Here is a 15,500-nt window from a genome sequence, read left to right on the forward strand (position 1 = left end):
TCAGGGCAGCCATAAGCAATAGAATGAAAAGAGACCATTATCTTACACTAAACACAAAAGTTAACTCAAAATGCATTAAAGATGTGAATGTTAGACCTGAAACCATAAAACTTCTAGAAGAAAACATAGGCAATATGCTGTTAAACATCAGTCTTAGAAGCATCTTTTAGAATACCATGTCTCACCAGACAAGGGAAACAAAAGAAAAAAATAAACAAATGGGACTACATCAAACTAAAATGCTTCTCACAGCAAAGGAAACCATCAAGGAAAAGAAAAGACAACTTAAAAATTGGGAGAAGATATTTGCAAGCCATATGTCTGATCAGGGTTTAATATCCAAAATATATTAAAAAACTCATACAACTCAACAACAAAGAAACAAACAACCCAATTAATTAAAAAATGGGCAAAGATCTGAACAGATATTTTTCCAAAGAAGATGTACATCTGAGCAAGCAGCACAAGAAAAGATATTCAACATCACTAATTATTATGGAAATGCAAATCAAAACTACAATGAAGTATCATCTCGTGCCCATCAGAATGGTCATAATTAACAATGAAAGAAACAACAGATTTCAGAGAGGATGTGGAGAAAATGGAACATTCATTCACTGCTAGTGGGAATGTAAACTGATACAACCACTTTGGAAAACAGTATGGAGCTTCCTCAAAAAATTAAGAATAGAACTACCATATGATCTGGCTATTCCATTTCTGAATATTTATCCAAAGAGCATGAAAACATGAATACATAAGATATATGCACCCCTATGTTCATTGCAGCATTATTCACAATAGCTCAGTCTTGGAAACAATCTAATTACCCATCAGTGGATGAATTGATAAAGAAGATGTGGTATACATACACAATGGAATACTACTCAGCTATAAAAAAGATGAAATCTTTCCATTTACAACAACATGGATGGACCTTGAGGGTGTTGTACAAAGCAAAATAAGTCAGGCTCAGAAAGTCAAGTACTGTATGATTCCACTCATAAGTAGAAGATAAAAACAACAACAAACAAACACATAGACACAGAGATTAGATTGGTGGTTACCAGAGGGAAAGGGGGAGGAAGGAGGGCAAAAAGGGTACAAGAGCATATACCTATGGTGACAGATGATAATTAGTCTTTGGGTGGTGAACACAACCATAGTCTACAAGGAAATCAAAATATAATGATGTACACCGGAATTTTATATAATGTTAAAAAACCTTACTGCAATAAAAAATAAAGGAATATAATTTTAGTATATATTAGGCCTAATCTTACCTCATTATTCTACTTTTTCAAAAGATGTATTTAATCTTGAGAAGTATTTCAAACAAGATTTTAAAATCTTTTTCTTAAGTCTCAAAGCTCTATAACAATTTCTCTTCCACAATCTGATTGGGATTTGTCTAAACTGCATTGAACTTGCTATTGACTTGTGTAAAATATTTATACCAAATGCTAAGTAGTCAATCCATCAAGGGACATGGAATGCCTCTTCTGTTAACCAGGTTTTCTTTTACATACTTCACTAAAGATTTACTCTTTTCTTCATGGTGCTCAGACTTATCTTCCAGTTTATTTCTAGGTGATATGATTTTGAATTTGTGTTGCTACTGAAAATGACACAATTTCCCTACAACAGTTTACAAATTGTTGCACACATAAAAGGAAGATTATATTATCTGCATGTTTTGTAACTAGGCAATTAATTGAATCATTTGTATTCTAATTGATTCTCTTGATCTTGGTAGACAATCATTTCTTCAGCCAGTAGTAAAAATTTCCCTTAATATTCATATATGTATATTATTATTTTTGTCTCATTTCATTGGTGTGGCTACACGCAGTGACATATTTGTGTCAATTTGCTTTTCCCAAATTATGTTTTCAAAATATCACCTGTAAATATCAGTGACTTACAGCAACTTTTAAAAAAATTATTACTCATATTAGGTGTTGCCCCTTGTTTGGCTCTATGTGTCATCTTTATTTTTGAATCTTGGTCAAAAAAATATTTCCTTTTTCATTGACCAGAAAAAGAGCTATAGTATATTGTATAATGGTTCTTAAAAGTCTTTTAGAAGTGGCATATTTAAATTTATCTTATACTTCATTGGGCATTCCAATTCACATTGCATAAGCTACCATCTGTGAGACATGAAAATATAATCCTTTTATAGAAACAGTAATGAATCACTCGGAACAATAACTACCACATGGCCATAATTATTTTGTGCTTGATTCTAATTGGAATGTTTTTCGTGTTTTATATTAAAGTATTATTTTGTCAATTATTTCTGATGAAGTATTTTATGAAGTTAAAAATTTTCCTTCCGTTTCTGGTTCATTTTATCAAGAATGGGTGTTCAGTTTTATCTATTGCTATTTCTATATTAATCAAGATGTTGCTATGTTTCTCTCTAGTAATTAATGAATATAACTTGTTATATTCGCATATCCTCTCACATATGACATAATGTTGGGTCACTCAAAGCAATAAAACCTACATGATCATAGTCTATTATTTGGAAATATTTTTATTGTAGAATATGGGTTAATATTATATTTAGAATCTTTGTAACTCTGGTTATCACACCTAATGGCTCAACAATTAGGAAGTCATTACATAAAATATTGTATACCTGTATAACGCTAATGCTATTTATCAAAGTGGTTAACTACATGGGGATTTTTGATAAATGTCTTTCTTATTTAAAAAAATTTACTCATAGATAAAGAATGCATCTCTCAATGTGGTGATGGTGGTGAGACTGGGGTGGTACATACAAGGTGGAATTAAGATGATGAATCAGTCTAAAACACGTGGAAATGTGAATTTAATATGGTTAAATACATGGGCTCCTAATCTTTGTGTTAACCTGTGTTCCAGAGACTTCTCGCCAAACTTGGAGCCTAGTCTCATTGCCAGAGTTACAACTTTTCCTTTATCACCAGCGAGATTACTTTTGATCATAGTTAAAACAGCAAATTTATGCCTGCCCAAATTATTGTTTCTTTTTCCCTCTTTATTCCAAATGAAAATCCCTGAATCAGAATAGGAAATGTGTAAGAATGTGAAACAAGTTCCAGCATGCTGAGTAAACAGCTGAATAGGAGACCAGTTTCGATAGGACCACTGTGTTGCAAATTCCCTCTCTAGAGAAACACTCCCCAATGATGGCCTTTACATAGGCAAAAGAGCCCAATATTTTAATTGTTCCTTTGATTCTAGATCATGAGACTATGATTCTCTTTTCAACTGTCAAGTTGCCTGTGCTTTTTCACTTTATATAAGGAAGAAAACTACAGAGGGAAATTACAGAGAGTGTCCATGACTGATTTTTTAATCTCATGATTGTCTTTCTCCTAAAAGCTTCCTCAGCAATTCATAGGAATTCCCACAACTTTGCATGAAACACCATTATGTGTGCTTTTTCTGGGATCTGAGACTAAAGTTTGCACTGTGATGTGGAAGATGACATTCAGTCATACAGATTTCTAGGATACCTACCTCGTATCTTCAGGTAAGGGAAAGCTCACATAACTCCTACTCCCCCAGCTTCTCATTTCACCCTCTCTAGTTTTATATTCTACCACTTAATATGTGAATTATAAAAGTATTCCTTCTCCAGGATCAAAGCCAGGATTTTTTTCTGAGAACCTATAAAAAAAATATCACTTCAAATATTTACTAGAACTTTGAAAGAGGCTTGCCAGTTCCTCCTTTGTATTCCTACTGTGTATGAAGGTGTTTGGACCCTAAGTCAGGGGAAATTCCAGAAAATGAATGTGGATACACCTTCCTTCAATGAAACTTCAAGTGATATATTGCCTATCGCTTTTACTTTATGTTACTTTTAGAGGCTGGGGACAAGGAAATTTTATTCATGCTTGATATTGCAAAATTGGAGGAACAGCCTTGGTGAGCATAACTGACATTTACATACCTTTATAAATGATATCTATTTGACTTTAATATCTATTAAGGTATTTCATATCAGATGTAATATTAACAAAAACATCATCACATAGATTAGGAATTGAGTGTGGTGTGTGTGACAATATTAGGTTGATATGAAGGACAATGTTATTATAGAGCTTGGTTTCTTAAGTTTCTTGATAAAATAAGGCACATTGTCAGGGACTCTTTGGGTGTATTTTTTACTGAAGAGAATTGAAATGAGAAAACTTCTATTAAATTTTTATTTTAACATTGGTTTGTAATCTATTCTAAAATTGATATAAGAGTATATTCAATAACCTAGCACAATAAAACTGAAATCAACTAAGTTGCAAATAGTATTTAAATCTATTGGTATTGTCCTCAAATCAGCTTCATATGGTTCTTTCACAATAGAGCAAAGAATATTGAATATCAATATGGTTAATATCTTTGCATGTCACAAACACTGAGTTACTTTGTCTGTTTTTACTCAATCCTTATTCATTCACTACTTGAGCTAAAATTGTAGGGCCTGTATACACTTGCTTATTCTCAATATAAACTAACTTTGATTTTAAACCTCAGGATGACAGGAAAGTTTTCATTTTCATTTATTATATCTAGAATAGGGTCCTGAATACCTGAAAATTATGGAAATATTACTGTGACTACTGTGATGATTATGTTATTTTGTTATTTACAGATATGCAGAATGATGTGAGCTTAAGCAAAGCATCTACCCTAATGTGTAATAGTATGTAAACCCACTTCTAATATAGAAATTTGTTGTTTTTGCAGCTTTAAAAACAAACCAATATTCCACCATGAATAATTGCTCTAGCTCTGTGAGTAAATTCATCCTTTTAGGCTTCCCTTATGCCTGGGAAATTCAGATCCTCCTCTTTTCAATCTTCTCTGGGACGTATATTCTGACACTAATTGGAAACCTGTGCATTATCTGTGCAGTAAGGTGGGACCATCAACTACAAACTCCAATGTACATCCTGCTGGCAAATTTTTCCATCCTGGAGATCTGGTTTATCACCTCCACTGTCCCTACCATGCTAGCCAACTTTCTCTCTGAGAACACCACCATCTCTTTCTCTGGCTGCTTCCTTCAGTTCTACTTCTTCTTCTCCGTGGGCTCCACTGAGACCTTCTTCTTGTCTGCCATGGCCTTTGACAGGTACCTTGCTATCTGCAGGCCCCTGCACTACCCCACTGTTATGACAGTTCAACGCTGCATCAGAATAGGAGCCTGCTGCTGGGTGTGTGGCTTCTTGTACTTCCTCTTGCCTGTTTACCTAACCTCTCAGCTCCCGTTTTGTTGTCTGAATAAAATCGATCACTTCCTATGTGACATAGGACCCCTTATAAAGCTGTCCTGTGTGCCAGCTCCTGCCACTGAGATCCTCTGTGCCATCTACAACTCAGTCCTCATTTTCTCCACCTTATTCTTCATTACCAGTTCCTACACCCTGGTGATCAGAGCTGTACTGAGAATGCCCTCAGCAGAAGGCTGGCATAAGGCCTTCTCCACATGTGGTTCCCATCTGGCAGTGGTGTCCTTATTCTATGGCTCTATCATGGTTGTATATGTGAGTCAACAGCAGGCAATCCAGCAGGGATCCAGAAATATGTGACTTTGTCCTATTCTGTGATCACTCCACTTTTCAATCCCTTTATCTATAGTTTCCGGAATAAGGAAATGATGACAGCTCTGAGAAAATTATTCAGAACTGTGAGATTTAGTCTGAGGCATGCAAGAAGTCTTCAAAAACCTTTTGTTCATAACTGACATAATATGTGGAAAATAATGAAAAGATTGATATTCAATTGTATTAATTGAATTAGGAAGACACCTTTTTGGGGGAGGAGAAATGTGTTCTAGTGTAATTAACTGTTTATTAAGCTAACTGTAGCCATCTGTCCCTCTTTTATTGTTAGGGAAAATTTATATTAATCTCAAAATTTCTAAGTAAAAAAATAAGCAAAGAAAAAAATGATCACTCGTCTTACAAGTATTCAGATTTAAAACCGGTTAAAATTTTACTGTTAACATTACACACATATATATAACAATAATAAATCAGGCCTATATTTTACATTTATTACTATTATTTCTCTGGTAAGTCAAAAGTTACATATGCTAAATTTACAAAACAACATTTAAATGTTAATTCCTGTGTCAATACTAGAAAACATGGCAAGATGCAGTCACCTTCTTATGAAAATTCATTCATCATAATTATGTTTCTTCTCACTTTCTCACCAAAATTTAGGTAAAATACTCTGTATTTAGATCCAGATGGTTGCCAACATTTTTTCCATTATATATTTATTTTTTAAAATATTTTTTTCCTCCCCAAAATCCCAGTTGTTTATCCTAACTGTAAATCATTCTTGTTCTGTATGGCTGCTGCCACAACATGGCAACTGACAGATGGGTGGTGTGGTTCTGCCACCAGAAAGTGAACCCGGGCCACAAAAGTGGTGAGCGCCAAACTTTAACCACAAGGCCATCAGGGCTGGCTGAAGAATATTTTTGGACGACTCTATTTAGGATGAACCATTCATTGCCTTTTCCTGATGTTGCCTTTCACAAGTTAGGAGATAATGGCTGATGACTCCCAGGTACTGTTGAAATTACAGAAATAGTTAGATTTGCCTCTGCCAACTGTCTCAAGAGTACCAGTATCTCATATCCTCAGCCAGAATTTCTCTCATCCTGGACCCATAAACAAACACTTCCCAATTTCCCCTCTCTCCAGCTCCTGGGAACCATTAATCTACTTTCTATTTCTATGAGTTTGCCTAATCTGGGCATTTCGTTGAAGTGGAATCTTACAATATGTGGCCTTTTGTGACTGGCTTCTTTCACTTAGCGTATTGTTTACAAGGTTGATTTATATTGTAGCATGTGTCAGTACTTTGTTCCTTTTAATGGCTGAATAACATTCCTTTGTATGCATATATCACATTTGGTTATCTATTCAATAGTTGATGGATATTTGAGTTGTTTTCATTATTGGTCTATTATGAGTTATGCATTAACAAGCTTTTGTGTGAACATATGTCTTCCCTCTCCTAGGGTATATCCTTGGTAATAGAATTGCTAGGTCATATGTTAACTTTATATTTAACATTTTGAGAAACTTTCAGACTCTTTTGCAAAGTGGCTGCACCATTTTGCTATCATACCAGAATAGTATGGAGTGTATGGGGTTTCAATTTCTCTGTGTCCTCACCAACACTTGCTGCTTTCTGGATTTTTTTGTTGTTGACTTTTTTACTTTAGACATCCTTGTAGATACTAAATGGTATCTTATTGTGGTTTTCATGTTCATTTCCTCTGATGTTGATTATCTTTTAATGTGCTTAATGGCCATTTGTATGTCTTCATTGGAGAAATACATATTCTTATCTTTGAGCATTTTTAATTAGTTTAGTCAGCTTTTTATTGTTCAGTTGTAGAAGGTTTTTATATATTCTGGATATAAATCCTTTATCAGATATATAATTTGCAAATATTTTCTCTTAATCTATGGTCTGCCTTTTTTCTTTCTTGACTGTGCTCTCTGAAGTTTTGAATTTTTTGATAAAGTCCAGTTTATCCACTTTTCTCTTTGTCACTTATATTTGTGTCATATCTAAGAGACCATTGCCTAATCCAAGATCACAAAAATTACTTCCATGCTTGTTTATATTTTTATTATTTGATGTAGATGATTTTTTCAAACTTTGTATTCATTTGGTTCTTTTAAGAAGAATTTGTGAAGACAGGAATCAAATGCAAGCTCCAAATTGCTACTTTGACCTAAAGCTCGCAAGCACTTTACGGCATAGTCAAACGTGTCGCAAGTTTATAGGATCATATGAGTCACTGCATGTCATTTATTTCTTGTTTTGTGGTCTTGATATTCCTAAATAGATTGTCGCATATCACACATTTTCAAGAGGAATCTGTTTGATTGTGTCCCAGAGACTGTCAAATCTTGATCTAATCTTTTTAAAATAAATTATTCGTAATACCTCTTAGAGACATTTAAGGCATTGATTTAGAGGAGGGGTAAAGGATGAGAAATAAATTATTGATAAAAGAAAGCAAAAAAATAGGCAAGTTGTGGAATATAGAGGAAAAGGAAGGATGGAATTAAAGAAATTATTATGACAATTATAATAATATACAGTCATAAATTTCTTTTCTTTAAATACATTATAAAGACAAAAAAGGTGTGTAGAAAAAAATTTAGTGTGTCAAAAGTATTGGTATCTTCAAAACTTTCGTTCACTGTTTTTTTTTTTTTTGCTTCTGTTTCTATATGATGGATAATTTTCACATTGTCAGTTATAACTGGGTGAACACCATTTTATTGAATTGGCAAAGACTCATTATTTTCTTCATGGTGCTCATAATTATCTTGCAAAGTTTATTTCTAGGTGATTTTGAAATTGTGTTGCTGTAGAAAATGAAATAGTTTCCCCAGAATAGTTTACAACTTATTACATCCATAAAAGGAAGATTGCATTTCCTGTGTATTTCCTAACTACCTAAATTAATGTTTTAATTGATTCTCTTCTTGTGAGTAGACAATCATTTCTTCAGCCAATTTTCAGTAATGAAAATTTCTCTCTTCCTTTGAAAGAGATATGAAAGTAATATTCATACTTTTATATTATTATAATGTCTCAATTTATTGATATGGAAAGGTACAGTGACCTAATTTTATTAATCGACTTTTTCAAAATTATGTTTTCAAAAACAAATTACCTGTAAATATCAATGACTTCAGCAATTTTTTTTTTCTTACTCATGGTATGTGTTGCCCATTGGTTGGCTCTACATGTCCTCTTCATTCTTGGGTCCAGATAAGAAAAAAAATCACTTTCTTTTTTTATTGCACAAGAAAAAGAGCCACGATGCACTGCATAATGGTTCTTAAAGGTTTTCTTCAGAGGCAGCATATTTAAATTTGCCTTATACTTCGTTGGGCAAACCAAGTCACATTGCCTAGTCTAACATCTGTGAAACATGGAAATATAATCTTTTTATACAAAGGGCAATGAATCACTTGGGGCGGTAACTCTATTTACTATGTGGTCATATCTTTTGTCCTTGATTTTAACTGGAATGCTTTTTGTGTTTTACTGTGAAAGTATGGTTTTGCCAATTGTTTCTGATAAACAGATTCTTTGCTAGATTTTACTTCTGTTTTATTTTATCAAGATTGGATGTTCAATTTTATCTATTGCTGTTTCTACATTTATAAAGGTGTTTCTATGTTTTTTCCATTAATTAATGTAATAATTTATATTCTTATATTATATTCACATATGATACAATGTTGGATACCTCTTAAATTAAAGGAATAAATCTTACTTGATAATATTTTATTGTTGGAAATATTCTGCATTAGAATATAGGTTAATATTATATTCAGAATATTTGTAATGCTGAATATCATACCTAAGGGCTCAACAAATTGGAGATCAGTACATAAATTTGTGTCTATTCAGAAAATGCTAATTTTATACTATGGAGTCTTTAAAATATCAAAGTGGTTAACATATGGGAGGTTTTCATAAATATCTTTCCTATGTTAAGAAATTTTACTCATAGCTAGAGGATGCATCTCTCAGTTTGGTGGTGGTGGTGAGCTGTGGTGGGACAAACAAGTTGGAGTGAAGATGATGAACGGTTTTTAACGTGGTTAAGTACATGGGCTCCAGAGACAAAAGTCCAGAGACTTTTCTCCAAGCTTGGAACCAAGTCTCATTGCCTGAGCTACAGCTTTCCCTTTATCACCAGGAGATTATTTCTGATCATAGTTTAAAAAAAGTAAGCTTATTCTTGCCAAAATCATTTTTATTTGTTTCAATTTCCCTCATTATTCTAAATGTAAAATCCCTGAATTAGAATAGGAAATGTGTAAGAAGCTGAGACAAACTCCAGCATGGTGAGTAAAGAACAGAATGAGAAACTGGGTTCAGTAGGACAACGTTATAAATTCCCTCTCTAGAGAGCTACTCTCCAAAGACACTCCTTAAGAGGTAAAGGGGTTCATTTGAATTGTTCATTTGATTCTATCTAGATCATGAAACTGTTATTCTTTTTGCAACTGTCAAGTCGCCTTCACAGTATATACAAGAAAGAGAGCTAGAGAGGGCAAGTCCAAAGAATGTCCTCGACTCATTTCTTAATCTTGTAATGTTCTTACTCCAAAAAGTTTCCTCAGCAGTTCATATGAATTCCCACAATAATGCATGGAACATTATTATATTTGCTTTTTCTGAGATATGAGACTAGAGTTTGCACTCTGATGTGGAAGATGACATTCAGCCAAACAGATTTCTGTGATGCGCACTCTGTTTCTTCAGGTAAAGTAAAGCTCACATGACTCCAAACTCCCCTATTTCCTCATTTCACCTTTCTCTAGTTTTATATTCTGCAACTTAATATGAGAATTATGAAAGTATTCCTTCTCTGGGATCAAAGCCAACATTTTTTGCTGAGAGCTTATAAAAAAATTTACTTTAAAAATTTACTCTTAAAGAGGCTTACCAGCTCCCCCTTTGTATTCTGACTATATATGACGAGGTTCAAACGCTGCATCAGAGAAAATTCCAGAAAATGAATGTGCATACATCTTCCTTCAATGAGACTTCAAAGTGATATATTGCCTATCCCTGTTATATTTACTTCTAGAAGCTAGGAGACAAGGGCGTTTTACTCATAGTTTGACTGCAAAATTTGAGGAACAGTCTCTGTGAGCATAACTGACTTTGACATATCTTTATAAATGATACATATTTGACTTTAATAACTATCAAACTATTTTATATCAAGTGTAATCTTAAGGAAGAACAACATCACATAGATTAGGAATTGAGTGTGCTGTGAGGGATGATGCTCGATCGATATGAAGGATAATATTATTAGTAGAGTTTGTTTCCTTAAGTTTCTTGGTAAAATACAGCAGATTGTCAGCACCCCTCTTGCAGGCAGAGATTAACATTAACCCACTTTTCTAACATATTGTTTGCCTTTTACTTATTGATTTTCAGCACTCCTTTTGATATCTGGATGTTACTTTTTATTTGGAATTACTTTGGCATTTCTTTTACTATCATTATATGGTGTCTTGTTTTTCCGAAGTTTTTTTTTTTAATACAACTAAAAATATGTTAATCTCTATAGATTTGGTTTTACTATGCACTGTTTAACAAAGTTTTCCATTTTGTAATGCTAATATTCTCCTGTATAAATTTCCATTTATTTTATATTTTAAAGTTTTGCTTTTCACAATTCAGTTTTTAATTCAATCTGGGAAATATCTTTCTATATGTCAAAGATGAGGGTTACTTATATGAGTAGCTTTAAAAAATTTACTTCATTTTAGAAAGATATAAGTATTATACACAGCAGTTTTTCAAACTGAAAATATTTATACTCATAAAATAGATTCAATATAATTAATAAAATATAGATTTTACTTTCATATGTAATCAATTACTGTGGAGAAACAGGATAAGAAGTGAAGAGGTAGATAGAGATTTGTGGGAGGAGGAGAGAGAAAAAACTCAGTTGGATAGAAGGAAACTGGACACCAGGAAAATACCATATGAAACCTGGAGGAGATATGCTACAGTTGAATAAATTATAGACATGTCAAGAATTACAAAAGTGTTTGCATACACAGACACACACACACACACACAGAAACCAAATGAAACAGAGAAATATGTAGACACTAAGATATTTAGAGACATATCGACAAACGTATGGGAATTATTAGAATGAATGAAAAAATATGAAGTGAGAAAATCCAGTCAATGGAAAAGCAAGAGAGAATTGTTGAGGGCTTGTAGGGGCTGAGATTGAGTAACACTGTCAGTCATTCAATCTAGGGCATCAGTCTGGGTAATTGTTTGTGTTTAGTTTGGAATTCTCATGAGTTGACTGGCTTAAAAAAAAATTCTTCCTTAGTACAAATCCATTGCTTTTCAAATTTCAAAGCTTATTTTTTCAAATAATGTTTTTTTAAAAAAAAGACATATTTTCATGAATTTAAAGGGTTTGAATATATTTGAACTCCTGATTAAGATTTTAGGCCTACGGGCCAATTTCTTTCTTTTTTTTTCTTTCTTTGCTCTTCATTTCCAAGTTGATTGTCCTATTGTATGGTATATTTTTTCAAACTTTATTGAAGTATGATTGACAAATAAAAATTAGATACATTTAAGAGTACAATGAGGGGCCAGCCTTGTCACACAGTGGTTAAGTTCACATGTTCTACCTTGGTGGCCCGGGGTTCCCTGGTTTGGATCCCGGGTGCAGACACAGCACCACTCGGCTGAACCATGCTGTAGTAGGCATCCCACATATAAAGTAGAGGAAGATGGGCATGGATGTTAGCTCAGGGCCAGTCTTCTTCAGAAAAAAAAGAAAAAAAAAAGAGTACAATGAGATGATTTGATAAACTTATACACTGTAAAATGATTACCAAAATCAAACTAATTAATAAATCCATCACCTTATGTAGTTATTCTTTTTTATCTTTGTTTCAGTTATAAGATTAATAAATTCTGGAGCTCTAATGTACATTGTGGTGCCAATAGTTAATGTATTGTACACTTGAAATTTGCTGAGTGTTCTCACCACAATTTGTTTAAAATTTAGCCTTCAGCTGTCTACGCTATGTAATGCCAAACCAAACCAAAACAAAAAAATATTATATCTTCATATTATAGAGTCATTTATTTTTGCAAATAAGAGCTTCACCATTCTATAATGTGTGAATGTTGAATTTAAAGTTGACGTGTTTTTATTTCCTAAAGGCTATTTTTTTTCCAAAGTCAAACTGCTATTTTCATATGTAATCTTAATGATGACAATGTTTAGAGAAAATAGCAACAATACAATATACCAATGGAAAAATGCACACAAGGCAAGCACTACATAATGCTCTGATCCAAACTATAGTTTGCCCTGCATGGCTTGGAAAAGGATTTAATTATTTTACAGAAGACGAGATTTATCTAGAACAGTGGGTCTCAAACTTGTTGATTTGGGAGCTCTTTATAGTCCTAAAACTCGTCAAAGACCCCCAAAGAGCTTTCGTTTATATAAGTTATAATTATTCATATTTACCATTTAGAAATGAAAATAGGAAAAATAATGTTTAAATAAAACTTCATTTTAAAGTAGCAATAATAAACTAAACATATTAACATAAATTTCAATTTAAAAATAATTGTTTTGTCAAAATAACAGAAAATTGTGTAGTTATATTTTTTATATTTTTTGAAAATCTCTTTAATGTTTACCTTAAGAGAGGACAGTTAGATGCTTGTATCCACTCCCCTAATTAGTATTTTGTGAGATCACCCATCATGCAGCCTGAAAAACTTCATTTAAGTATCAAGAAAACTGAGAATGAATGAAGCAAATATCTTAGTCGTATTGTGACAATAGTTTTGACCTCGATGCCCTGAAAACTTTTGAAGAACATCAGTAGTCCCTGGACTGTACTTTATAAACCACTCTTCTAGAACGTCAGATTTGAGTATTTTCTTTTTCCACACAAAATACCTGAGATTTGAAGACTCACTCTCCATAATAATCATATGGTATTGGAGAGTCTTATTAAATACTATCTTCTATCTTTCATATTTATATTTTTGAATGACTCAATGATTATGATCATTGTAAATGTGGCTAATTCGAAGAATTTGAATTACAGTGTTGAAGAATCAACTTAGAGAAAATTTGTCATTAGATTTGAAATTTAGAAAGTGGGATTTCTTCACTATAAGATTATGAGTAGGAAATATATCCATTTACCTGGACTGTTTTTATTAATAAATTCAATGGTCAAGATCTCTTTGACTTTCTATGCAGCATATCAGGTACTGTAATGCAGTGAACATTTAAAAATTATATACATATCGTATTTTTAGAGTGTATTTTTACTGAAAGGGGGAATTGAAAAGGGAAATCTAATAAATTTTCATTTTAACATTTAGTTATAATCTATTCTAGAAAAAATATAGGAATAATTCCTGTAACCTAACACAATAAAACTAAAAGCAATTATCTTATAAACAGTGTTAAAATCTATTGGATACTTGCATATTTCTCAAATCATCTTGCATATTTCTCTCAAAAATAGAGCAAACAATATAGAGCATCATTCTCTTTAATATGTTTGTATGTCACAAACACTGAGTTATCTCCTGGCTGTGTTCATTCAGTTCTTATTCATTCAATGCTTGACCTGACATTGGACATCCTTGTATATAGTTGCTCACTGTCAATACCAACTAAGTTTGATAGTAAACCTCAGGATGACTGGAAAGTGACAGTTCACTTTGTATTTTTATTATATCCAGAGTAAGTCTATGAATACCTAAAAATAATGGAAATATCACTGCATGAGTCATGATATTTTGTTACTTACTGACATGCAGAATGATGTGACCCAAAGCAAGACATCTGCCCTAATGAGTAATAATATGTAAGGTCACTTCTAACATGGAAATTTGTTGTTTTTGCAGCATTAAAAACAAACCGATATTCCACCATGAATAATTGCTCCAGCTCTGTGAGTAAATTCATCCTTTTAGGCTTCCCTTATGCCTGGGAAATTCAGATCCTCCTCTTTTCAATCTTCTCTGGGACGTATATTCTGACACTAATTGGAAACCTGTGCATTATCTGTGCAGTAAGGTGGGACCATCAACTACAAACTCCAATGTACATCCTGCTGGCAAATTTTTCCTTCCTGGAGATCTGGTTTATCACCTCCACTGTCCCTACCATGCTAGCCAACTTTCTCTCTGAGAACACCACCATCTCTTTCTCTGGCTGCTTCCTTCAGTCTTACTTCTTCTTCTCCATGGGCACCACTGAGACCTTCTTCTTGTCTGCCATGGCCTTTGACAGGTACCTTGCTATCTGCAGGCCCCTGCACTACCCCACTGTCATGACAGTTCAACGCTGCATCAGAATAGGAGCCTGCTGCTGGGTGTGTGGCTTCTTGTACTTCCTCTTGCCTGTTTACCTAATCTCTCAACTCCCGTTTTGTTGTCTCAATAAAATTGATCACTTCCTTTGTGACCCAGATCTCCTAATTAAGCTGTCTTGTGTGCCAGCGCCTACCACTGAGATCCTCTGTGCCATCTATAACTCAGTCCTCATTTTCTCCACCTTACTTTTCATTACAAGCTCCTACATCCTGGTAATTAAAGCTGTGCTCAGAGTCACCTCAGCAGAAGGCGGGCATAAGGCCTTCTCCACATGTGGTTCTCATCTGGCAGTTGTGTCCTTATTCTATGGCTCTATCATGGTTGTATATGTGAGTCCAACAGCAGGCAATCCAGCTGAGATCCAGAAAATTATGAGTTTGTTCTATTCTGTGATTACTCCACTTTTCAACCCCTTGATCTACAGTCTCCGGAATAAGGAAATGAAGGTAGCTCTGAGAAAATTATTCAGAACCCTGCTATTTAGTCAGAGGCACAGAAGAAATGTTTGAAGAATTGTGTTCATG

At 33.6% G+C, this 15,500-nt stretch overlaps 2 protein-coding genes across 2 annotated transcripts; both read left to right on the forward strand.

Moving 5' to 3' along the window:
- The first annotated feature begins 4,943 nt into the window (after positions 1–4,943).
- LOC106833346 (olfactory receptor 11H6-like) lies at positions 4,944–5,591 on the forward strand. Its single transcript, XM_014844540.3, has one exon. It carries the CDS (start codon positions 4,944–4,946, stop codon positions 5,589–5,591), a length of 648 nt encoding a protein of 215 aa, XP_014700026.3.
- Positions 5,592–14,513: 8,922 nt separating this feature from the next.
- Positions 14,514–15,485, forward strand: LOC106833345 (olfactory receptor 11H4-like). Its single transcript, XM_014844539.2, has one exon. It carries the CDS (start codon positions 14,532–14,534, stop codon positions 15,483–15,485), a length of 954 nt encoding a protein of 317 aa, XP_014700025.1. The 5' UTR covers positions 14,514–14,531.
- Positions 15,486–15,500: the final 15 nt, after the last annotated feature.

This window comes from Equus asinus, chromosome 2 (genome assembly GCF_041296235.1).
Source record: "Equus asinus isolate D_3611 breed Donkey chromosome 2, EquAss-T2T_v2, whole genome shotgun sequence".
NCBI classification, from domain to species: domain Eukaryota; kingdom Metazoa; phylum Chordata; class Mammalia; order Perissodactyla; family Equidae; genus Equus; species Equus asinus.

Coding starts and splice junctions, on each gene's coding strand:
- LOC106833346 (XM_014844540.3), top strand. CDS start 4,944: ATGTACATCCTGCTGGCAAATTTTTCCATCCTGGAGATCTGGTTTATC.
- LOC106833345 (XM_014844539.2), top strand. CDS start 14,532: ATGAATAATTGCTCCAGCTCTGTGAGTAAATTCATCCTTTTAGGCTTC.